This window comes from Elephas maximus, chromosome 19 (genome assembly GCF_024166365.1).
Source record: "Elephas maximus indicus isolate mEleMax1 chromosome 19, mEleMax1 primary haplotype, whole genome shotgun sequence".
NCBI lineage: Eukaryota > Metazoa > Chordata > Mammalia > Proboscidea > Elephantidae > Elephas > Elephas maximus.
In genome coordinates this window covers 4,468,311-4,494,984 of record NC_064837.1, presented here as the reverse complement: position 1 = coordinate 4,494,984, position 26,674 = coordinate 4,468,311, and the positions used below count along the sequence as shown (strand labels likewise).

The 26,674-nt window shown below is 46.1% G+C and overlaps 1 protein-coding gene across 1 annotated transcript in view; it reads left to right on the top strand.

The window, feature by feature from the left end:
- The window catches only part of LOC126063279 (protoheme IX farnesyltransferase, mitochondrial), a 205,983-nt gene extending 179,740 nt beyond the window's left edge, over positions 1 to 26,243 (top strand). Inside the window, exons 6-7 of the mRNA XM_049861554.1 lie at positions 251 to 483; positions 24,309 to 26,243. Coding sequence (XP_049717511.1) covers positions 251 to 483; positions 24,309 to 24,712 — 637 coding nt within the window. The 3' untranslated portion in view covers positions 24,713 to 26,243. The remainder of the gene's footprint in view (positions 1 to 250; positions 484 to 24,308) is intronic.
- Positions 26,244 to 26,674: the final 431 nt, after the last annotated feature.

The window sequence follows — 26,674 nt, the reverse complement described above, 5'->3', positions numbered from 1 at the left end:
GTCAACTGCTTTATTCCCAACTGGCAGAATCAGGTGGAGCAATCAGGGCTTCTGCAAACACAACGCCTTGTTATTTTAGGTTTTGTACAGAGGATTCCCCACAATGAGGTAGAGGCCCAGCCAGCACCCCCTTCCATAGTGCTTCACTGTGGAGGTCGATTGCTCGCTCACTCTTGGTCGGCGCCGATTCCAGGCGGTGGGGTGAACTTGAGTCGGAAATGACCGCTTTGTCTTCTCTGCTCTTTTCCAGTCCGTTGCTCGCTGTGTCCTTTGCCACTTGCTGCGCTGTTCCAGGAGTGGCCCTGCTGGCCTGTGGAGTGAATCCACTCACGGGGGCCCTAGGGGCCTTCAACATTTTCCTGTATGCTTGCTGTTATACACCACTGAAGAGGGTCAGCATTGCCAACACGTGGGTCGGAGCCGTGGTTGGGGCCATCCCGCCCGTTATGGGCTGGACGGCAGCCACTGGCAGCCTCAACGCTGGTGAGTAGCTCCTGGTATCTCAACTTCCCTCAGTGGATGTGGAACGTAGGTTCCTGGACTGAGAGCTCAGTGGTCTTTCTCTGCAAGCAGCACACACTAGTCAGACAGACATTTCCTCCCAGGACTGCAGAACTTGTATTAGATTCCGTTTTCTCAGTACTAATTCCTCTGGCCAATGTGCTGACATGGCCATCTGGATTACTGCAAATGCTGCGCTAAGGGAGGGGGAGCATGACGGACACCTTCCCTGTAGGGAACGTCCTGGGGAAACGAGAGGAGCAGCGCTGCCTTGGCCTGTGACTACAAGTAGAATGAAAAGGAAGTCCCAGAAAATCAGTATGAGAATCACAGACCAAGTGCGGACTGATGGACTTGTTTGGGGTTTGCCACTTCATGGAGAAGGCGTCTGGTGCTCGGCCTTCACGCCCTGCCAAAGTGACGTGATTATTCAGCAGACGCCTTCATTAGCTCTTCATGCCTACAGAATTGGGTTATCTTCCCCCTGTGAGAGAACAGATTATTTTCATTAGTTTCTAATTAATTTTTATACAATTTGTTTAAATTTTTCATGCTGTCTACAGTGAAATCATTGAAATATTTCTACATTCTTTTGGTGGTATGTCACAACTAAATTTGTGGGGTGCAAAAAGCTCATTTTTGCCATCTGTAAGGGAAGTTTCACAGTTTAATTAGTCAGGTAATTAGGGGTTTTGACCAACACTTAGGAAGGAAGTGGTGAGGTTTCCTGCAATATCTGTAAGTACATATTTTTCCCATGAGAGATCAAAGGCAGTTTGACCAAAAACCATTACCCTGTGAGCCGCATTTCTGAAGCTTTTCATGAAAGCTCTTACACTGATTTGGAAAGTTTACGGGGCGATTGCAGCTTTACAATTACTGTCTCCTAGAACACGCTGATGTCCTTGTTGGCAGGGTTTTAATATCCTGTAAGTGTTGGATTTTAATGATTCTAAAAATATAATATTCTAAAACTCACATACTCATTTGGGTTGTTCTTTTTTTGCTCTGCAGTAAATGTAAAGCAGAGTCTTATCCACACGGGGGGCGGTATTAGCACAGTTGTTAAGAGTGCGTACTCTTGAGCAGGGCTGTCCAGGTTTGAATCCCAGCTCTAGCATTTCTTAGCTGTGTGACCTTGAGAAATTTACCTCTTTGTGCCACAGTCTCGGAAACCCTGGTGGTGTAGTGGTTAAGTGCTACACGGTTGCTGACCAAAGGGTCGGCAGTTTGAATCCACCAGGCGCTCCTTGGAAACTCTATGGGGCAGTTCTACTCTGTCCTATAGGGTCACTATGAGTCGGAATCGACTTGATGGCACTGGGATTTTTTGGTTTGCCACAGTCTCATCTCCAACATGAGGCTAATAACAGTCTCTTCTCATGAAGGTGCCGTGAGGATTATATGAGTTATTCTATGTAAAGTAGAGTCCCTGGGTGGTACAAATGGTTAAGGAACTCAGCTGCTCACTGAAAGGTTGGAAGTTCAAGTCCACCCAAAGGCACCTTGGAAGAAAGGCCTAGCAATCTACTTCTGAAAACTCAGCATTCAGAAACCCTGTGGAGCACAGTTCTACTCTGACACACGGGGGGTCACCGTGAATAAGTCAGAGTCAACTCAACAGCAAATGGTTTTATATGTAAAGTGCTTAGAATGAGTCTGGGCGTTAGTAAGGGCTCGATTCATGATAGATCAAAGTGTTATTATGATTAAGTCTTCCTCGTTCATACAGTGGGTGGATTAATACAGATCAAATAAGGTCATGAGGGTTGTTTGTTTTTACATAGTATTTTATTGTGTTTTCGGTCATGTTTACACAGCAAATGAGGCTCCCATTTAACAATCATACACAGATTGTTCAGAGACATTGGTTACATTTTTCACACTGTGTTAACAGTCTCATTAATTCCTTTCTGGATGTTTCGCTTCCAGTAATCTGGCTTCCCTGACTCCTTACCCTTTCATCTTTGCTTTAGGGTAATTGTTCACTATTTGGTCTCATACAGATGATTTTTTAAAGGTGTGTAGTACTCATTGGTAATATTCTTTATTTTGTGAGCCAGTCTGTTATTTAGCTAAAAGGTAACCCTAGTGGGTAGTTTTGGTTCAAGGTTTATGGAGTATCTCAGGGCAGTGGTCTCAGCGAGTATTCCAGTCTCAACCAGTCCAGTAAGTCTGGTCTTTTTAAGAATTTGAGTTCTGTTCCACATCTTCTCCTCGTCTATCAGGATCCATCTATTGTGGCCCTGATCAGAATGGTTGTTAGTGGTAGCCAGGCACCATCTAGTTCTTCTGGTGTCAGGTAGATGAGGCCATGGTTCATGCAGACTGTTAGTCCTAAAGACTAGTTTCTTCTCTGAGTCTTTGGTTTCCTTCTTTCTCTTTAGCTCTGGATGAAAAGAGACCAATGTTATATCTTAGAGTCGCTCACAAGCTTTTAAGACTCCAGATGCTGCTCACCAAACCAGGATGTAGAATATAAACTTTGTGAACTATATTGTGCCAATTCACCAAGTTGTCCTACAAGACTATGGCCCTAAGGCTTCAAACCCAGAAAACCAGTCCTGTGAGGTGTTTGGTTATGTCTAAGAAGTACCCATAACTGTGCCACCTATGTGCTTTACTATATCTACGAATATACAGTCACGCACACACACGTGTACATACATATACACATACCTACATGTATATATGCACATATATGCACCTATATGCATACATACGTATATAACCACACATGTATTTTTTGGTTGTCATTAAAAAATTATTTATGTCCAACAATTTACCAAAAACATCCTTTGTGTGTGTGTGTGTGTGTGTGTGTGTGTGTGTGTGTGTACACTCCTTAGTGACATCATTTACCTTAGTCAAGCTGTGTGCACTTCACCCACATTCAGCGATACCTTTCCCATCGCCAAAATAACAAGAGTCTATTATCTAAAGGGACCCGTGGTGGTGCAGTGGCTAAGAGCTATGGCTGCTAACTAAAATGCCAGCAGTTTGAAACCACCAGCCACTCCTTGGAAACCATATGGGGCAACTCTCCTCTCTCCTATAGGGTCACTATGAGTTGGAATCGACTCAACTGTTTCATTATCTAAAATAAGATTCCCCCTTCCCTACCCACCCATCCCTTGTAACCACCAGTGAACGCTGGTTTCTGTGTGTGTACATATTTTTGTCTTTTTATAAAAGTGGGAACATACGATATTTGTCTTTTTGTGCTTGACTTATTTCATTCATCATAATGTCCTCCAGATTCATCCATGTTAAAATATATTTTGAGGACTTATCATTATTCCTTATAGTTGCATAATATCCCACTGTGTGTGTGTACCATGTTTTGCTCATTGATTCATCTCTTGATGGTCACCGTCTTACTTACCTAGTGCTGCTATAACAGAAATATAACCCGGTAGCTTTAACAAAGACAAATTTATTCTCTCACAGTTTAGGGGGCTAGAAGTCCAAATTCAGGGTGCCAGCTCCAGCAGACAGCTTTCTATCTCTGTCAACTCTGGCCGAGGTCCCTGCCAGCAATCCCCCTGGTCTGGGAACTTCCCAGTGCAGGGACCACAAGTCCAAAGGACACATTCCGCTCCCAGCTCTTCTTGCTTGATTAATGAGGTCCCTCTCTCTCTGATCACAAAATGGTGGATAACCACACAGTAGTGGGAATTATAGCCTAGCCAAGTTGATACACATTTTAGGGGGACACACTTCAATCCATAACAGGTACTGAGGTTGTTTCCATCTTTCTGCTATTGGGAATAGCGCTGCAGTGAACATAGGTGTGCATATGTCTGTTCGTGTCATTTCCATTAGTCTCTAGGGTATACACCTAGGAGTAGGATTGCTGGATCATAAGGTAGTTCTATTTCTAGTTTTCTGAGGAAGCACCGTACTGTTTTCCATAATGGTTGTACCATTTTACAGTTCCACCAGCAGTGGATAAGGATTTCAGTCTCCCCACAGCCTCACCAGATTTGTTGTTTTCTGTTTTTTTGATCAGTGTCATTTTAGCAGAGATGGGATGATATCTCATTGTCAATTTGCATCTCTCTAATGGCTAAAGATCTAGACCATCTTGTCATGTGTTTGTTGGCCACTAGAATGTCTTCTTTGGTGAAGTGTCTGTTCATGTCTTTTGCCCGTTTTTTATTTGGGGTATTTGTCTTGGAAACCCTGGTGACATAGTGGTTAAGTGCTATGGCTGCTGACCAAAGGGTTGGCAGTTCGAATCCACCAGGCGCTCCTTAGAAACTCAATGGGGCAGTTCTGCTCTGTCCTATAGGGTCACAATGAGTTGGAATCAACTCAACGACACTGGGTTTATCTGGTGTTTTGTTTTTTTTTTTGTCTTTCTGTTGTTGACTTATGGCAGTTTTCTATATATTTTAAAGATCAGACCCTTATTGGATATGTTGTTCCTAAAGATTTTTTCCCAGTGTGTAGGTCATCTCTTTGCTCTTTTGGTAAAGTCTTTTGATGGCATAAGTGGTTAGTTTTTATGACGTTTCTTCTGCTGCTTTTGCATTTGTAGTTGTGTTTGATAATCTTTTTGTTTGTTTAGTCCCGTTGTTTTGACCTATTTTTTCCCCACAGCTTTATCATTTTCACTTTAACATTTAGGTCTTTGATCCATTTTGAGTTAATTTTTGTGTATAGTGTGAGGTATGGGTCCGGTTTCATTTTCCTGCAAATGGATATCCAGTTTCCAGCACCATGTATTAAAGAGACTGTTCTTTTGCCATTGAATGGACCTTTACACCTTGCTGAAAATCAGTTGTCCATAGATGGATGAATTTATTTCTTGGTTCTCAGTTCTGTTCCATTGGTCTATGTGTCTACTGTTAAACCAGTAACAGGTCATCTTGATTAGTGTAGCTGTATCTTATGTTTTGAGGTCAGGAAGTGTGAGGCCTCCTACTTCACTCCTACTTCAATGTTGCTTTGGCTATTCAGGGCCTCTCTCCTTTCCATTTAAGGTTAATAATTAGTTTTTCTATTATAGTAGAGAATGTCGTTGGAAATTGGATTGGGATTGCAATTTATCTCTAGATTGCTTTGGGTAGTATTGACATTTTCACAACATTAAGTCTTCTAATCCGTGACCAGGGAATACCATTCCATTTATGTAGGTCTTTTTTTTTTTTTAGTGTTTTATACTTTTCATTGTATAAGTCTTTTATATCCCTGATTAGGTTTATTCCTAGGTATTTTATCATTTGGGGAGCTATTTAGAAAATGGCATTATTTTCTTAATTTCCTTTTCAAATTCTTCTCTGTTAGTGTATAGGAACCCAGCTGATTTTTTAATGTTGATCTTGTATCCTGCAACGTTGCTGAATTCTTCTTTTAGATACAGAAGCTTTCTTGTGGATTCTTTGGGGTTTTCTATATGTAGGATCATGTCCTGCAAATAGGGATAGTTTCATTTTTTTCCTTTCCGATTTAGATACCCTTTATATTTCTTTGTTGCTTTATTGCTCTGGCTAGGACTTCCAGTACCACATTAAATAAAAGTGATGATAGTGGGCATCTTTGTCTCATTCCTGTTTTTTAGGGGAAGGCTCTTAACTCTTTTCCCACTGAAGATAATGACAGCTATTGGTTTTGCATATATGCACTTAATTATGTTGAGGAGTTTCCCTTCCATCCCTTTTTTGCTGAGAGGTTTTATCAGGAAAGGGTGTTAGATTTTATCAATGTTTTTTTCACCAATTGGGATGATCATATAGTTCTTCTTCTTTGTCTTATTCATTTGGCGAATTACATCGATGGGTTTTCTAATGTTGAACCACCCTTGCATTCCTGGTATGCGGCGAATTACGTCGATGGGTTTTCTAATGTTGAGCCACCCTTGCATTCCTGGTATGCGGTGAATTACATCGGTGGGTTTTCTAATGTTGAACCACCCTTGCATTCCTGGTATGCGGTGAATTACATCGATGGGTTTTCTAATGTTGAACCACCCTTGCATTCCTGGTATGTGGCGAATTACATCGATGGGTTTTCTAATGTTGAACCACCCTTGCATTCCTGGTATGCAGCCAATTACGTCGGTGGGTTTTCTAATGTTGAACCACCCTTGCTTTCCGGGTATGTGGCGAATTACATCGGTGGGTTTTCTAATGTTGAACCACCCTTGCATTCCTGGTATGCAGCGAATTACGTCGATGGGTTTTCTAATGTTGAACTACCCTTGCATTCCTGGTATGCGGCGAATTACGTCGATGGGTTTTCTAATGTTGAACCACCCTTGCATTCCTGGTATGCGGTGAATTACGTCGATGGGTTTTCTAATGTTGAACCACCCTTGCATTCCTGGTATGTGGTGAATTACATCGATGGGTTTTCTAATGTTGAGCCACCCTTGCATTCCTGCTATGATTTCCATTTGATTGTGATGTATGATTTTCCTAATATGTTGTTGAATTCTGTTTGCTAGAATTGTGTTGAGAATTTTTGCATCTATATTAACGAGGGATATTGGTCTGTGGTTTTCTTTTTTTATGATGTTTTTACCTGGCGTTGGTATCAGGGTGATGCTGGCTTCATAGAATGAGTTAGAGAGTATTCCTTCCTCTTTTCTCTTTTGAAAAAGTTCTAGTAGAATTGGTGTCAGTTCTTCTGTGAATGTTTGGTAAAATTCCCCAGTGAAGCTATCTGATCATGAGGTTTTATTTGGTTTGCAAGCTCAGCAATTCATAGTTGTTACCTTGCTGCCATTTTGAAGACTTGGAGGTACCTCCAGGCTTGGTGGGAAAGAGTACTAAGGTCCATTAGTGATGTCTGTCCTAGGTGAGAGAGAGGGTGGAAAGCATGGATTATATGATGTCTGAGATTTTCCCCTGGTTTACAATCCTCTGATCTTAGAGAAGATACCTATATGCCACCAACCCTCCCATGCCCTGTCAGATTCCTCTTCTTTAGCTCTGCCTGGAGCCCCAACCTTGATTTAATTTGACTCAAACTCCCTTTCTATCCTAACCCAACTATCCCCTCCATACCTTTCTAAAAAGCAGGTGATTGCCTAGATTTTTGAGGTAAAGACCAGGAAACAGAGTGATAATCCCCCAGGCTGAGGATCCTTTAATATCCTCACATCCCCTAGGTGGTAGCTCTGCTTTAGCATTTGGACACCCTGCCCCACCCCACCTGCCTGTCTGATGGAGACAGCCCAGGCCCTGCCAGCAGTGACCAATCCCTATTTCGTGGCCTCAAACCTGGTATAAGGGAGCAAGGCACCAACAACTCTCTTTTCTGTATGTGGGTCCCAGAGAGAGAGAGAGAGTCAGGGCCCAGTATTGGTAGCACCAGGGAGAGGCATCATGGGAGGCAGATGAGGTGTCCGCCCAGGGCCTTGGAGAACTTGGCCATCACTTGTACTAGGGCCCTAGGATTCACATTCTTGCTGGGCTCCAGGCCCCTGTTGAACTCCCGGCCAATTTCCTTGTGTGAAGTTTGGACAGTTGCATCCCTAGAGGCCAAAGAGAGCAAGAGCTTTGTAAAAGTTCTCACACTTAGAAGTGCATATCAGGCAAGAGCCTGAATTTGTTCAGGGACAGGCTGGATTTCTCTCAACTACTAATGTTGTCGATTCTGACTCACAGCCATCCCATGAGATAGGGTAGAACTGCCCCGTACGGTTTTCTCGACTGTAATCTGTACAGAGCAGATCTCTAGGTCTTTCTCCCACAGAGCCGCTGAATGGGTTCGAACCCCCAACCTTTTTTTCGCAGCTGAGCACTTAACTGTTGTGCCGCCAGGGCTCCTAAACTACTAAGAGTCATATTTAAAATAAAATTAGAAAAAAGAAGAAAAAACTTTGAATATAGTCTTTCTGTAATCCAAATTTAGTCACTCTTGTACAGACTCATTAATGATGGGTAGTAAAGGCCAGGCTGTACCTTGTTTTAGGTAGCAGAATGGAAATACATATTTGTCTTGTAAAATGAGACCCACTACCTACCTTAACAGAACCTTGTGTAAAGCAGAGCCGTCTGAAAGATTTGTACAATCACAAAGAATCATTTCCTTTGGCAGTTCTTGAGGTTGACTTCTGTTGTATCCTCTTTCTTTAAATCTTAAAGATGCATATCAGGGCCCACAGTGACAACACAGCTTATTGCCCCCAGAATTCTGATTTACCACAAGTCAAGCCACATACCTAACGCCTTGTCAAATTTACACAGAAAGATTAATACTTCTTTGCATAGTGCTTTAAACGGCTTCAAAAAAGTTTCAAAAACATTAATTTGATATTTAGAACAAACTTGAGATAAGCAGTAAATATATTTATTAAATGAATGAGTGATGCGGTGAATAGCTTCCATCTTACAGATGACAAAACCAGCTCAATCCAAGGTCAACTGCCAAAATATTTATTGAGCTTTTTCTGTGTGCAAGTTACTACACGGAAGGAAGAGGTACAAAGAAATCAGGCAGAATCTTAGAGAATATTTTAAAGATGTTTTTGCTGGGATTTCAGGAAGTAATTTGAATATGGTTTAATATAGTTAAGTCATCTTCTGGAACTGCGTTGTCCAATATGGTAGCCACTAGCCACATGTGGCTATTAATGTTAAATGAAAATTCAGTCCTTCGGCCGCAAGTTTTCGTGCCACAGGTGGCTAGTAGCCCCCCTCGTGACTGCACAGATGTGGAAAATCTGCACCATGACAGAAGGTTCCTGACAGCACCACCTAAAATGACAAGTTGATGTCCTTAGGAATCTATGTCCCATCTTCCTCATATGAGTATGTACTTTAATACCCATTGCCACTGAGTCAGAAGAGTGGTGCCTTTTGTGAGGCTGTACTTGTGTTCTCGTTAAAGTCTAAAACAGCGGTTCTCAAACCTTAGGGCACATCACAATCACTTGTAGGGCTTGTTAAAACACAGATTCCTGGGCCTGCTCCCTGGAATTTCAGATACATTAGATGTGAAGTACCAAAAACCGGTTCCTGTCTAGTCAATTCCAACTCATAGCAACCCTATAAGGCAAAGTAGAACTGCCCCATGGGATTTCCAAGGCTGTAATCTTTATGGACCCCCACGTGTCTGTCAGTTTGTCATACTGTGGAGGCTTGTGTGTTACTGTGATGCTGGAAGCTGTGCCACCAGTATTCAGATACCAGCAGGGTCACCCATGGAGGACAGGTTTCAGCTGAGCTTCCAGACTAAGACAGACTAGGAAGAAGGGCCCAGCAGTCTACTTCTGAAAAGCATTAGCCAGTGAAAACCTTATGAATAGCAGCGGAACATTGTCTGATATAGTGCTGGAAGATGAGCCCCCCAGGTTGGAAGGCACTCAAAAGATGACTGGGGAAGAGCTGCCTCCTTAAGGTAGAGTCGACCTTAATGACGTGGATGGAGTAAAGCTTTCGGGACCTTCATTTGCTGATATGGCACGACTCAAAATGGGAAGAAACAGCTGCAAACATCCATTAATAATCGGAACTTGGAATGTATGAAGTATGAATCTAGGAAAGTTGGAAATCATCAAAAATGAAATGGAATGCATAAACATTGATATCCTAGGCATTAGTGAGCTGAAATGGACTAGTATTGGCCATTTTGAATCGGACAATCATATAGTCTATCCTGGGAATGACAGCTCGAAGAGGAATGATGTTGCATTCATTGTTGAAGAGAACGTTTCAAGATCTATCCTGAAGTACAAGGCTGTCAGTGATGGGATAATATCCATACGCCTACAAGGAAGACCAGTTAATATGACTATTATTCAAATTCACTCACTAACCACTAGGGCCAAAGATGAAGAAATAGAAGATTTTTATCAGCTGCTGCAGTTTGAAATTGATCAAACATCCAATCAAGATGCATTGATAATCACTGGCAATTGGATTGCGAAAGTTGGAAACAAAGAAGAAGGATCAGCAGTTGGAAGATATGGCCTTGGTGATAGAAACAGTGCCGGAGATCGAATGATAGAATTTTTTAAGACCAATGACTTCTTCATTGCAAATACCTTCTTTCACCAACATAAACCGTGACTATTTTTTATACACATGGTCCTCGCCAAATGGAACACACAAATCAAAGTGACTACATCAGTGGAAAGAGACGATGGAAAAGCTCACTGTCATCAGTCAGAACAAGGTCAGGGACCAACTATGGAACAGACCATCAATTGCTCATATGCAAGTTCAAGCTGAAACTGAAGAAAATCAGAGCAAATCCACGAGAGCCAAAATATGACCTTGAGTATATCCCACCTGAATTTAGAGACCATCTCAAGAATAGATTTGACGCATTGAACACTAGTGACCGAAGGCCAGACGAGTTGTGGAATGACATCAAGAACATCATCCATGAAGAAAGAAAGAGGTCATTGAAAAGACAGGAAAGAAAGAAAAGAGCAAGGTGGATGTCAGAGGAGACTCTGAAACTTGCTCTTGAGCGTCGAGCAGCTAAAGCAAAAGGAAGACTTGAAGTAAAAGAACTGAACAGAAGATTTCAAAGGGCCTCTCGAAAAGACAAAATAAAGTATTATAATGACACGTGCAAAGAGCTGGAGATAGAAAACCAAAAGGGAAGAACACGCTTGGCATTTCTCAAGCTGAAAGAACTGAAGAAAAAATACAAGCTTCAAGTTACAATAGTGAAGGATTCCATGGGGAAAATATTAAATGATGCAGGAAGCATCAAAAGAAGATGGAAGGAATACACAGAGTCATCATACCAAAAAGAATTAGTCAATATTCAACCATTTCAAGAGGTGGCATATGATCAGGAACTGATGGTACTAAAGGAAGAAGTCCAAGCTGCTCTGAAGGCATTGGCGAAAAACAAGGCTTCAGGAATTGATGGAATATCAATTGAGATGTTTCAACAAACAGATGCAGCGCTGGAGGTGCTCAGTCACCTATGCCAAGAAATATGGAAGACAGTTTCCTGGCCAACTGACTGGAAGAGATCCATATTTATGCCTATTCCCAAGAAAGGTGATCCAGCTGAATGTGGAAATTATAGAACAATATCATTAATATCACACGCAAGCAAAGTTCTGCTGAAGATCATTCAAAAATGGCTGCAGCAGTATATCGACAGGGAACTGCCAGAAATTCAGGCTGGTTTCAGAAGAGGACGTGGAACCAGGGATATCACTGCTGATGTCAGATGGATCCTGGCTGAAAGCAGAGAATACCAGAAGGATGTCTACCTGTGTTTTATTGATTATGCAAAGGCATTTGACTGTGTGGATCATAACAAACTATGGATAACACTGCGAAGAATGGGAATTCCAGAACACTTAATTGTGCTCATGAGGAACCTTTACATAGATCAAGAGGCAGTTGTTCGGACAGAAGAAGGGGATACTGATTGGTTTAAAGTCAGGAAAGGTGTGTGTCAGGGTTGTATTCTTTCACCATACCTATTTAATCTGTATGCTGAACAAATAATACAATAAGCTGGACTATATGAAGAAAAACGGGGCATCAAGATTGGAGGAAGACTCATTAACAACCTGCGTTATGCAGATGACACAACCTTGCTTGTTGAAAGTGAAGAGGACTTGAAGCACTTACTAATGAAGATCAAAGACCACAGCCTTCAGTATGGATTACACCTCAACATAAAGAAAACAAAAATCCTCACAACTGGACCAGTGAGCAACATCATGATAAACGGAGACAAGATTGAAGTTGTCAAGGATTTCATTTTACTTGGATTCACAATCAACAGCCATGGAAGCAGCAGTCAAGAAATCAAAAGACGCATTGCATTGGGCAAATCTGCTGCAAAGGACCTCTTCAAAGTGTTGAAGAGCAAAGATGTCACCCTGAAGACTAAGGTGCACCTAACCCAAAAAAAAACCCAAGCCATGGTCTTTTCAATCGCATCATATGCGTATGAAAGCTGGACAGTGAATAAGGAAGACAGAAGAAGAGTTGACACCTTTGAATTGTGGTGTTGGCAAAGAATATTGAACATACTATGGACTGCCAAAAGAATGGACAAATCTGTCTTGGAAGAAGTGCGGCCAGAATGCTCCTTAGAGGCAAGGATGGTGAGACTGCATCTTACATACTTTGGACATGTTGTCAGGAGGCATCAGTCCCTGGAGAAGGACATCATGTTTGGCAGAGTACAGGGTCAGCGGAAAAGAGGAAGACCCTCAACAAGGTGGATTGACACAGTGGCTGCAACAATGAGCTCAAGCATAACAGTGATTGTAAGGATGGCGCAGGACCGGGCAGTGTTTCGTTCTGTTGTGCATGGGGTCGCTATGAGTCGGAACCAACTCGATGGCACCTAACAACAAACAACAACAACAATGTTTATGGAAGCAAATTGCCACATCTTTCTCCCGCAGAGTGGTTGGTGGGTTAGAACCACCTATCTTTCAGTTAGCAGCTGAGTGCTTAATCACTGTGCCATCAAGACTTCTTTTAGGGGTGGAATAAGGCCTGATAATTTGCATTTCACATAAGTTCCCAGGTGATACTCATGCTGCTGGTCTGAAAAGATGGAAGCAAGGAGAGCTCTAGCCTTGGAGTAATTTAGATAAGGAGGAGCTGGGGCAGAGGGGCTGGGTGGCTGGTGTTATTTGAGCTGCTACTGTTGGTTTCCTTTGTATTATTCACAGAGATTTTATCTTGCCCCTGGGTTCTGTTCTTACCTGCCATGTATGTTTGAAAAGAGCCTTTCTGTGAAGAAATGGCCAAAAAGTGTTTTCTTCCCTCTGTAGTGTTGCCAAACCATTTTATCTTTGACCCTCCAAAGACTGATCACTTTGAAGAAACCAGTGAATAGGACAGTCTTTGAAGTGTTTTATTGAACTATACTGACAATGAGGAGAAGGAGATGAGTGGTGAGTTGGATGCCAATACAAGGAAATAGCTCTCCTTGGGAAGCAAGAATATCTGGGAGACCATCCTCTCAGCAGAAGAGTCTAGGAGACCGTCTTCTGAGCTGATGAATCTTGGAGACTGTCCTCTCAGTGGATGAGTCTGGGAGACCATCCTCTCAGCAGAAGAGGCTGGGAGACCCGTCCTCTCAGCAGAAGAGGCTGGGAGACTCGTCCTCTCAGCAGAAGAGTCTGGGCTGGAGAGATGCAGCTGAGCCGGGAGCTGCCGGGGTTACCACGTCTGTAAACCCATCCGTGGAGTCGCCTTATTCTGCAGGTGTCAACCGAGTACCTAAAATAACGGAGGATACAGAAATAACCAAAACCCAGTTCCTGCCCTCGTGGAACTCTTGTCTAGTCATCTTTGGGGAGAGAGAGACAGTCAAATAATACAGTGAGCTAAGAGCTTTCATGAGAAAGACATCAGAGGACTGTGGGTTCTTAGCCTCCCTAGTCTGATCCAACAGAACTTTAGAGGAGAATGACTTCTGAGCTAAGTTCTGACCTGTCTCGTTAGAGAGGAAGAGGGAAGAGCACGTGCCAATGTCTGTGGGCAGGAAAACCTAAGATGAGCCGCCTTACAAAGGAATTTGTACTTCACTCAAAGGCAGGCTGAATAAACTGAATAAAGGCAGCTTCATAAATGTTGAAGGTTTAAACAGGAAAGCAGAACAGTCACATTTGTAGGATTATTTAACAACGAGCAGCAGCTTCTCCTGTGCAATTGGAAAGTCAGCAAGTTGCTAGGGGGAAAAAAGTTGTTGAGTTTACTGTGACTCACGGTGACCCCATGTGTGTCACAGTAGAACTGTGCTCTATAGAGTTTTCAATGGCTTATTTTTTTTCAGTAGATATATAGGCCTTTCTGCCAAGGTGCCTCTGGGTGGATTCGAACCTCCAAACTTTCAGTGACATTAACCACTTGCACCACTAAGGCCTGCCTGCCCTTACCGTCCTCAGAAGCCTTTTGGGCCTTCTCTCACCCCCTGCTTCCTCTGCCCCCCACTTTCTTTCCTCCCCGTGGGGCTCACCTGTCCTCAGAAGCCTTTTGGGCCTTCTCTCACCCCCTACTTCCTCTGAACCCCACTTTCTTTCCTCCCCATGGGGCTCACCTGTCCTCAGAAGTCTTTTGGGCCTTCTCTCACCCCCTGCTCCCTCTGTTCCCCACTTTCTTTCCTCCCCGTGGAGCCCGCCTGTCCTCAGAAGACTTTTGGGCCTTCTCTCACCCCCTGCGCCCTCTGCTCCCCACTTTCTTTCCTCCCCGTGGGGCCCACCTGTCCTCAGAAGACTTTTGGGCCTTCTCTCACCCCCTGCTCCCTCTGCCCCCACTTTCTTTCCTCCCCGTGGGGCCCGCCTGTCCTCAGAAGCCTTTTGGGGCTTCTCTCACCACCTGCTCCCTCTGCTCCCCACTTTCTTTCCTCCCCATGGGGCTCACCTGTCCTCAGAAGCCTTTTGGGCCTTCTCTCACCTCCTGCTCCCTCTGCTCCCCACCTTCTTTCCTCCCATGGGGCTCGCCTGTCCTAGGCCTGCCTCCTGCCCCCCTCCCCTCTCTTGGCAAAATTGCATCTTGTATTGAGTGGAGCGTCAGTCTGTCCTCTGAAAGAGCAGCTTGTTAGCACGCGAACCTCCAACTGGAAGAAAGTATCAAGGATATGTGTTTGAAGGGAGGCAGTCCTGCTATATGTATTCCGTTCCCTTACCTCATTCAGGGTCACTTTCCTTGGCTTCTCAGCCAGGATGTAAAATACCCAGCACCAGCATTTTCGTCACCCAATCACCCTAATTGTGTGCACCTTTGCAAAAGCCCTTTCCTGGGGCTGAAGATACCATGGTCAGGATTGAAGAGGAAGCAGCTCAGGGCTGACATTTGAGATGGAAATCATACAGCCACAGATATTCAAGACCTACCTTTGAGGAGTTAGCTATGGAGTTGGGGGAGGGGAGGGAATATAGAGAAAAAACAACGTTAAGTAGCTACATAAAACCAGGTGCATCCGAGGCAGGCAGCTCATGGGCCACAGTGATGTGGAGAAGGGGAAGTCACAGGTTCCGAAGGACATTATCCCCCTTCTTAGCATCTAGATCTTTCTATGTTTTTTGTTTTGTTTTGTGGTGGCTGCAGGGCCAGATGAAGGCCTCCAGAGGCCTGAGCACTGAGATTCTTCTGCCTTTCCTCTGCAGTGAAAATAGTAAAAAAAAATAGTACTCAACCACAAAATAAGTGTAATGACACCCCAACAGGGTTGTGATTCCCCTCTCACCCCCACCCCGCAACTACTTTAACCATTCTATCAGGTAATGAAATTAACCTCACCTTTTTTAAATCCTTCAGTTGTGTGGGTCTGGAGCACTTGCTAGGTCTGTCCCTGGGGTAATCCAGCCCTGAGGCGTGAGGTAGGGTAGGGAGTGGAGAGGATTAAACAGATTAATGTCTGGAAAATGTAAAAGCTAAACACAAGTTAACAGTGCTTGATATTTGCTGTTTTCTAGCTGCACTAAAGGTCTGCAAACAGCTCCACTTCCTTTCCTCAGTCTGCAGTGCAGACAGGGGTCAGGACTCATTGTTTGGGAGATTGCCCTCCATGGCCATCATGGCCGCCTGCTGCCGTGCACAGCAGGGAACTTTGTTGTAGGAAGTCTGTCTGTCAAGGAGATCACTACATTGGGGTTTTATGTGTGTCCATATTCTTCACAGCCTGATAGTGAGGCCACCCCTCCCACCTGCCTCACTTCTTTGCCTTTGTTAATTTTATTTTCCTGCATTTTAACTGCAGTTAGCAGGAAGCATCAAGGAAGCTGCCCAGCTGAAACCTGGGTGGCCTTACCAGAGGCCGCGTGCCCGCCCGTCTAGAGCTCCTTCCTTGGGTTGATCCTGCACACCGTGTGCTGCGGTGCTTGAGGTGACTCCAGGGCCCTGGGGTGAAGGGATTCTCTTTCTCTGAGTTGTTGGGGGGTCTGCAGCTAAGTGCTGACAGCGGACGTGCCATGACCAGCGACCTGGAGCTGTGTGTGTGTCCGTGTGTGTGTATGTGTGTCCGTGTGTGTGTGTGTGTGTTAGCCTCTCCAGAATATTTATCTCAGGCGACTATTTCGTTTATCTCCAAGGCCTAGGGTTGAATTCCCTTCCCCCACCTCCTTGCAAGGCCACCTCTAGTCCCATGGCCCCCCATTTCTTAAACGCTCAGACTCTTCCCATCCTTTTCCAAAATGGGAATGAATCCCGGGTCCTGAGAGTTTGTAGAGTTGGCTTCGTGGTAGTCTTGCAGAGTTGATTTGTAAATTGCCTTTGGTTTGTAATTTAAATGTTGTTGTGTGGTAAACATTAATTATGCCAGCCAACATTCAGTTACAAATGAGGACTTAGAAGTGGGCTCTTATCAGGAAGTGACATTTGGCAGATGGATGGTTTCACTAACAAAAAGAGAATGCGGGTTTTTTAATGTTAAATACTGTTTCACTTTATTTACCTCCTTTGTTCCAGAATGAGAAAATAGAAGGAATTTAGTCACTCATTCATTCAACAAATATTTATTGAGAGCTTCATAAGTACCAGGCACTATGTAACCCAATCACTTTCAAAGATTGCCTTTAAAATACTGCCTCAGTTTGAAACTGAACTCAAAAATAAGTGTGTTCACTTCGTACAAGATTTTACCATAACTAGTTTTTTTAGCCTTAGAGCTCCAGATAAATGATATTTTTAAACACAAAGTGAACAGGGAACATTTTCATGGTGATATCGGCAAACAAAACAGTATTTAGAGCTCTATTTCTCTTCAAAGACAAAAGCTTTTAGGGAGCTGGCCATGCCCTCCTGTGTGAAGTGATAGATAACGCCTCTCTAGGGCAGCCTCTGGCAGATGCAGAGGTTGGCACCAACTGTGGATTTAGTTAGTGAATAAATTAATATCTGGGTGATAAAGACTGAAAGACCTTCAAATGTGAACTAAAGGAGTGGGGAACACCTGAATTTCTGAGAGAACCCACGTATGCTTGAATCTTCCTTCCGGGACAGTGGCAAGAAAAGGAGCAGGGAACACTTTTTGGCCGGACTTTCCCTCAGATGAAGTTCCCTGGTGGTGCTGTGTGGCCGGCAGGAAGTGCCCTGGTCGTTTCTTCCAAAGAATTCTTCAAGGGCAGGTGGTTATTCCTGACTCTGCTTCCTATTTCCCAAGGACTTTTAATCTTCCCTTTTGTGGCCTCTGCAGTTGATAAACTGGCCCACATCCTCTTCCCTTTATCTGCAGTCCATAGAAGTCCATTGCACTGTTGAGGCTGATTTGTTTCACAAGCTCCTTTGTGTTAACCCTCAAAAGAAAGGCTTTGAAATCTGTGACCATGAAGCCTTGGGTCTGGTTTTGCTTTCCCAGCTAGACCTCAGTTTACATAACCATATAACTCTGAAAGCAGGAATATAACCAGCCTGGAACAGACAAGCTGCTGAGGGCTACATTCAGAAAGGAGCCCGTTGAACCGTGGAGGGAAGACCTCCCAAACCCAGCACCAAGGTTCATTGGAGCTATGCCTCTTTATCCTTTTCAAGGCCATGCAAGGACAGCGAATGACAATGGATGGGTTTGGATGGGGGTGGGAAGGCACTGGATGTAAGCCCACCAGGCAGTCAGTGGAAGCAAGCTGAAACCATTGAAGTCCATTCCAAAAGAGAGTCAGAGCTCCAATTTGTGGATTTTTGCCTCCATTCTAACAGGACACCATTTGGCTGGAATTGCATTGCCCACAAAATGACGGACGTATGCTATGACCTTGAGCAGAGATGGCAGTGAGCAAGAACCAACCCTAGTCTGTATGGTAGAGAAATGACTGACAAATGTTTTGAGAGGATTTAAAAATACATAGATCTTCAAAGAATCACTGGGAAGATACTGGTTAGCCTTGCACCACCCAATGAAAACCCAAACCAAACTCGTTGCTGGCGAGTCGATTCCAACTCATGGTAACCCCATGTGTTAGAGTAGAAGGGAGCATCGTGGGGTTTTCTTGGCTCTAATCTTTATGGAAGCAGATCACCAGGTCTGTCTACCATGGTGCCACCTGATCCGTTTGAATTGCCAACCTTTCAGCCACCCAGGGACCTACCACCTAATGAATCCCTGCTAATTAGAGCAGTGCACTGTGAGGTAAGGGTGCCCTCAGGCTGTTGCATGTGTGCACACACACAGACACACATCCAGTGTACCAGATATGCTGTTCTGCATTCTCAGTGTACAGAGGGAAATGAATAGTGCCCTGGACCCCTGGATAGTCTTTGGAGTTGCCTTTGAGCAAGAACTGTGGCTAATGGTCACGGAAGCTCCTGGACTCTGGAAAAGCATACCCACAGGTCTCTTTCATAGATTTCCAGTATTTTGTGCATTTGTAGACCAACAAATCTCATTGAAAGAAAGGAAACAGACATTTCCAGATGTGATTAAACCAAGTATGTGTGAAGATACACAAGGGTAGGAAGGAAAATGAGAAGATACACTGAAAAGCAGCCGAGAATGCACGGCTTTTGTCAGTGCACTGAAATTCCGAGACCGGGTCCAGATCTCAGTTCACAGATCACATCCTCCACAAAGACGTCCCTGCCCTCTCCCTACATCCCCACAGGCTGTAGTCCTCCACGAAGACTTCCCTGCCCTCTCCCTACAGGGCCCTGTACTTAAAGCAGCTTTCCCCACATGCTGTAGTCCTCTGGTAGTGTTGTCTTTGCCCTGGCCTGACTCCCTGAGAGGATCCTGAGCGCAGACTGCCTGGCAAGTCCTGGGTGTGCAGTAAATGGGCGTTGTCACAGAAGATAGGCCCCGTCAAAATAGGCTGCTTCTGGGGAGTGAGGCAGAGACAGGAACTGTCTCGTGGGGAGGGAGGCCTTCACATTAGTAAGCTGAGTGCTTCATTAAACATTGCCCCACAGGGAAGATAGACTCCGCCCCTGCCACAGGGCGAATTCAAGCCTTCCTGTTCTAGCTCACCTTATCTTGATAAAGAGAGTAATTTGTTTTACATCTTTAATATGAGCAGAGGCTGTTGTAGCCTGTCAAGTAGAACTGTGTGTGCAGGGTGGTTTTCTGACTACAATCCATGAAGGCTAAGCTGTGATTTCTAAAGCTCTTTCATTTGTGACCTGAGCCAAGCCCATTTCCAATTTCCTCTCCCAGATAGAGCAGCCTGCTACTCTTATGAAAATGATTTTTTAATTATGTTATTCTAAGCAGAAGCATAACTGAAAATGTAGACTGTATTGAGCAAAATAGAACACTCCACTTGGCACACAAAAAGGAGGGCTTTTGAGAAAGGCAAAAAAGATTCCACAGTTGGACCTGATATTTTAACCATTTCAAGCTTGGTGTCTGGGCCAAGTCTGCCCTTTCGCAGCCACTTCCACAGCAGAGCAGACACTGAGCACACCCCTCCCTCATGTCTAAGCTTTGCTGATGTTGTTTTTCTTGACAGGATATGTCTTGTCGGCTTCCCCCCGGGTTTGTGGCCGTCATAACTGCAAACCGGAGTCTGATCAAACCCTTTGGCTCTGAGGCAGCTTATGAGCTGGGAGGTAGGCTGCTCCAGACAACCGTCTGCCTCAGTGTGACTCTAGTTCCTGGGAGCTTTTAACAACGCTTCTTCTTTACTAGTCACTTCAAATCCATAGATCATTTTCTTTTTTCAGCCAATGTATGAAGTGGAAGTCTACTTTTACCACTCTGTGTACTACTTCACTTGGACTTGGGTGGGCCAACCTTATGTCTCCCCCTTTTAATTGTTCGAAGCGTCTGTCAAGAAAAATGTTTATTTGTAATTGAAACAAAATTTTTTGTTTTGTTCATTTTTGGTTTGTTTTTTAAGGTACTAGTCCTTTTAGAAGTCCCTAGGTGGTATAAAAAAATTAACATGCTTGGCTCCTTAACCAAAAGGCTGGAGGTTCGAGTCTACCTAGAAGTGACTCAGAAGAAAGGCCGGGTGATCTACTTCCAAAACGTCAGCCCCTGAAAACCCTGTGGAGCGTAGTTCCGACACACATGGGGTCGCCGTGAGGAGGAACCAGTTTGATGGCAGCTGGCTTTCCTGGCTTATTCCTCTCAAATAAATAATGTCGATGGGGCCTCCCAACAGGCCTGTGCTGTGGCCTTCCAGCAAGCCTCCATCCACCAGCCCCCGGCCCCGAGCCACCAGCAGCTGCTGCACAAGGGCTGTTGCTTCTCTGAGTCAAGCTGAGCAGCAGCTTTCTGGAAGCGGCGTTGGCGCACTGCACCTGTGGTTCCGAATGACCCTGGGCAAGTTAACGGATCTCTGACCTCAGCTTTCTCATCTGTAAAATGATGGTAATAGTTAATACCTGTAGGAAGGGTTGTCCTGAGGATTAGAGAGAAAATGTGTAATGCCTCTCTACAGTGCCTGGTGTGTAGTGGGCATTTAACTTGGATGTCTAATAGCCATCTCAAACTTAAAAATGGCCAAAAATAGGACTCTTCACATCTCCATCATGAACCCACTCACCTGTGCAAAAAACAAAAAGCAAACCTACTGCCATCAAGTCAATTCCGACTCATAGCGACCCTGTAAGACAGAGTGGAACTCTGCCCCATAAGGTTTCCAGGGAGCACCTGGTGGAGTCAAACTGCCGACCTTTTGGTTACCAGCCGTAGCTCTTAACCACTACTCCACCAGGGTTTCCAGCGACTGAAGTAGGTACCCTAATATCAAGTAGTTGTTGTATTTCCTACCCATACTGGAAACTGAAAAGAAATTGACGGACCACCAAACCAAAAAACACAAACCCGTTGCCATCAAGTAGATGCCAACCCATAGTGACCCTAGAGGGCAGAGCAGAACTGCCCCATAGAGTTTCTGAGGAAGGGAAGCCACAGGAAACTGCTAATGGGTATGAAAGTAGTCTCCTGTCCCTCTTAAATCTTCTCTACCTGTTATCTTGAGAAACCTAAGTCAGAAATGAGTAAATTTCTGCCGAGTAATGATGTGAATAAAAGCCATCCTCATCCTTTCTTTTAGATGTTTGGCAAAGCTTGCCCTGTGATCACACTGCAGTTCACACCGTCGGGAATATAGCCAAGAGATTCAAGTGGGGCTCAGTTCTTGGCACCCTCATTGGCATGAGCACAAACAGGGGCCCTTCCAGATCTGAGGGCCCCAGACTTGTTTTCTGAATTATTATTTATTTGAACTGTTCCCTGTCCTAGTGAATTCTGCCTTAGCAATATCCCTCACCCTCTCCTTCTGAGCATCCCCATAGACCAGGGGCTTCAACGGTCCTCATGTCCTGAAATGGACTGTGGTCACAGTGCTTTACCTCTCCTCCTAGGCAAGATGGGTGGAGAGACTCCCAGGTCTGTGGGAGGCGTTTGGCAGCAGGGAAAAAGGTGGCTGGGTCAGAGCATCTAAAGCAATTCCAGAGACGGGGTGTGGGGTGAAGAATTTAACTTTACCCAAGGAAGCTGGTCTTTGTATCAATATGTACTAGTAACTCCTGTATATATCTCTAGACCACACCTGCAACGCCTGGTGAACACTTTGGCTTGGGTATCTCAGAGGTTCTTCAAACTGAATGCACTACAGCCCACGCACCTGTCATCCCTTCCCCATCTCCCTGTTTGTCATCTCAGGGAATGGCGTCACCACAGACCAGAACCCCAGGAGTTGCTCCTGATACTTCCCTTACCCTATCCCCCTATTTCACCTGTGCACCCACATCCTGTCACTTTTGCCTCCTAAATCCGCCTCAAATCCGTCTGCTTTCCGTCGCCACTGTCACCACCTAGGCCCAACCACTCTCATCTGCTGACTGAGCCTCCCAAACCTGCTTGGGGCCTCTCCAGATTTCTGTCACAAGTCTGTCAGATAACACAAGGGCCCTCCCCACACTCCCCCTCACTCCCACAGGCGCACAGGTGCACACTCTCACATCTGAAGATCCTGCAGTGGCTTTCAGGAGCCCTGGGTGTCAGTGGTTGAGTACTGGGCTACCATCTAGAAGATCCACCAGCTGCTCCAAGGGAGAAAGATGTGGCAATCTGCCCCCATAAAGATGCCCCCTTGGAAACCCTGTGGGGCAGCTCTACTCTGTCCTACGGAGTCGCTCTGAGTCAGAATAAACTCGATGGCAGCGGGGTTTACGGGCAATGGCTCTCAGGAGAGGACCTTCACTCAGCTGCAGAGTCCTGTGTGGTGAGCACCCCATCTCTCAGCCAGATCCTGCACTGTACCCCGTCATTTCTAGCTCTGCAGCCACACTTACTTTCCTGTCTTTATTTTTTAAATAATCACATAGTAAAATTACCTTTTTTTTCTTGTGGTGTCTAGTTTTATGAATCCTAACCTTGAATGTACCGTGCAGCTTCCTGTCCCAGAGCCTTTAGGCTTGTCGTTTGTCCCTCTGCTGAGCAGTCACCTCCCCCAGCCTCATTTGGCTAGGACATTCTCCCTCAGCTCAGCTCAAACAGCCCTTCCTCCAAGAGGGCTTCCCCAAGGCTGGGCAGCTCCTCCTAGGGGTCCTCATTGCCAGTCAGAGCATTTTTGCGTGGTAACTTTGGGCTCCATAGTGTGCCTCCTGGACTAGATGGCCACCCCACACCACAGGGACACATCCACACCTCTACTCCCACTGTCTCCCTGACCTAGCACTGCACCCACTGACCAGGTGCTCAGCAGAAGTTTCTGCCTGAGGAAATGGGCAACAAGCCACCCCACCCCGCCTCTAGAACTTCTCCTTCGTCCCTTTTTCAACAAGTCACTTAATCTCATCTGATCTGTTGTATTTTTTATGTGAGGATTAGAAGACCTACCTGCAAGCCCTGTAGCTAGGATAAACTATAGGAAAGTCTCTGTCACATAACGGGTAAATGGTAGCCTGCCTTTTACTGCTGGACTATGTTGTATAAAAGTATAGTCTCTCCCATCTTACCCATGAGGGTGGTGGGAGGCGTCACTCCCTCCTGAGGAAGAGACTAAACCAAAAAAAAAAAAAACCAAACCCATTGCCGTGGAGTCGATTCTGACCCACGGCAACCCTACACACTGGAATCCTATAAATGTTGCTCAAGGCATGAATATGTCCTTGATGGAAAAGATTTCAAAGCCATGGATAAGGTTTCCTTCCACCCTGGTATCTGGTTCTTTTATGCAAGAGAGCACCCTGGCCCACTCCATGTTAGAACACAGGCTATCTTAGTACTTCCTGCCTGTCTGACCCTGGGTGGAGAGGTGGACCGCAGGACTCCTGAGAGGAACAAGCCAGGCACCTGCCCTGGTAGTCATCCTAGCCCCCTGATGAAGCAGACAGGTAACAGATACAGCCCAGGTGTGAGATGCTGGCCTGGGGAGCATGCAGGGGTGTGGCAAGTGGAGCCACGGAGGCCCTGGGGGGGAGCAGAGGCCTGCTGGGGAGGCCAAGCTGACCTGAGTGCCCTTCCATTTGCACCGGTCCCAGCTCTCCTCTCTGGAGTACTCTCCCAGCTAAGGGAATAGAGCTGAACAGCTGTGGCACAGCGGGCAGCCAGGGCAGGCTCCCCCAGAGTGCTGGTAAACTGCCAGGGCTTTCTGAGTCCGACACTGGTGGCATGAGGGGCGTTCAGTGGGCGGGAGGGAGCCACACGCTACAGGCCTGTTGTGCCTGGGACAGCTCTGCCCAGTGCAGTGTGACCCGACCCGGCGCCAAGCGCCTCCCAACCACCGCCCCCGCGCCACACACACACACACACACACACACACACACACACACACACACACTTCTCCCCGAGGGAGAGCACTGGGAGGTGACTGGAGGGCGTTCAGCTGGCCCCACGCAGAGTCCGAGGCTCTGGAGGAAACCCAGAGGTCGCAACCCTGAGCACCGGGAGGGTGGCGGGCGAGGGGGATCCGGCGCTGGCACACTGGCGATGACAGGCCTGTCTCCCTCTCCCCCGACTCTGTGTAGGCGCATTTCTTTTGGGAGGAATCCTCTACTCCTGGCAGTTCCCCCACTTCAACGCGCTGAGCTGGGGCCTCCGCGAAGACTACTCCCGGGGAGGCTACTGCATGATGGCCGTCACGCACCCGGCCCTGTGCAGGCGCGTGGCCCTGCGCCACTGCCTGGCCCTCGTCGGACTCTCGGCGGCGGCCCCCGTCCTGGACGTCACCACGTGGGCCTTCCCGGTCGTCTCCCTCCCCATCAACCTGTACATCTGCTACCTCGGCTTCCGCTTCTACACCCAGGCCGACCGCCGGAGCTCCCGGAGGCTCTTCTTCTGCAGCCTCTGGCACCTGCCGCTGCTGCTGCTGCTCATGCTCACCTGTAAGCAGCGGGGCGGGGAGGGCGGCCGGGGGGAGCCCCGGGAGTGAGCCGGAGCCGGACCGGCCTGTGGGAGAAGAGGGGAAACACAGGGGCAGGGGCGGCTGCTTCCCTGGCTGCTGGGCAGGACTCTGCGGGAAGAGGACCCCCAGTTTAGTAAAAGAAGATCGTAAAATAACTGGGTGCTCAGCGATCACTTAACGGTTTGTTTTTTAAGTAATAATCTCCAAAATGCCCCCCAGATAAGGGAGTTGGTTGGCTCAATAGGTTAAAACAAAGAAAGGATACTTACTTCCTTTCGAGCCTTTTACATCTCTCTTCCTCCAGCCACTCCACCCCACACGCCCACCACAGGCCAGGCCCTGGGCGCACAGGTGGCCAGACGGGGACGCTTGTGACCTGGTATCTCTAGTTCTGTGTCCTCACGTCCCACATGTCCCCGAAGTTGGAGGAAGTGCCCACTGCCGGCGCAGCACCCCTTTCCTGGAGAATGAGCTGGGGACCGGATCCCGGCTTGCTCATTCCACACAGACTTGCAGCCACATAGTCCCCAAACGGTCACGACAAACCAGGCATGCAGGCACAGCACTGGAGGGGAAGTCCAAATGCCTGGCCCGTGGCATCTCAGCGTTTCACAAACTCAGGGCAATCAGTGGCCTTGTTGGGGTTTATTTTAAAGCACAGCCAATGTCTGCAGCGTTTCTTTCCAGGAAGGTGGCTCAAGGCTTAATACCAGAAACCCCTCTGGCTGATCCCATTACTCAGCACTTCGGTTACTCCTGTAGCCCTTGGTGGTGCAGTTAGGAGCTCGGCTATCAACCAAAAGGCTAGCAGTTCAGATCCACCAGCCACTCCTTGGAAACTCTCTGGGGCAGTTTACTCTGTTCTGTAGGGTGGCTATGAGTCAGAATCAACCCGATGGTAATGGGTAGCTCCTCAGTTCCTCTTTGCTGCACCACCTTGGTGCGAGCTGAGCTAGCCAGCCTGCATAGCTCACATTCTTGCCTCATTAATGAAAAGCACGTTTCCATCCTGCTGTCTCCTGAATTCAGAAGTAAGCCTCCAAGTTCAGATGGCCCTCACAGACAGAACTGTCAGTTCGGCTCCCCCAAGGGGATAGTTTCCGTCCTGGTAGTTTCGTAAGTTGTATGTAGTCATGTGTGACCTTGGGGTTGGGCCCAGACACAGCTGGTCACCTACAGTTTCCTCAGTCTTTCGTGGTGTCCACAGTCGGCTGTCGAGTCCCTCTTGCCTGAAGGCCTTGAAATTTGGCAGAATGTTTTAATTATTCAGTCTCCAGTGGCACAGCTGCTCTGTAGGAATTTCTTCTGGGGGTTTGAGCAACATTTAAACAATCACTGCAATATGCCTGTTTTCTGAAAATATTCTGAAGTGATTGCAGATAGCATCTGATCCCTGTTTCTACTTACCCGAAATAGTACCCCCCTTGGCCGTGTCCGGGTTATTTACTGTGGGGAACATGGCATAGGAATGTCTGGAAAGAAAATCTACAACTTGTTTCAGCCCTCAAATTTGTAAAATGCATTGATTTTCTTTTCCTGCTGCAATAAAATAGTATATATGAACAGCAGTGTGTGTGATGTAATTTTACTTAAGTCCAAGTCATTCTGTGCTGAGTTTGCACAGTACCTGGTAGAACTGATGACACTTGACTCAGTCCTCATGAGCTAGCAGAAGGTTCTAGGTACTCATGTAGTCCATGTTTCCAAGGTGGTAAAAATGAGCACCTTGGATTGTTGATACCTGTATACACAAAAGAGGGAGACTCTGTGTGGTGTGAATGGCTAATGTGCTCAGCTCTCAAACGAATGGTTGGAGGTTCGAGTCCACCCAGAGGTACCTGGGAAGAAAGGCCTGGCGGTCTGCTTCCAAAAACTCAGCCACTGAAAACCCTGTGGAGCACAGTTCTACCCTGACACACGTGGGGTCACCACAAGTCGGAGCTGACTGCACAGCGACTGGTTTTTTTATACAGAGAGGAATAATAAGCA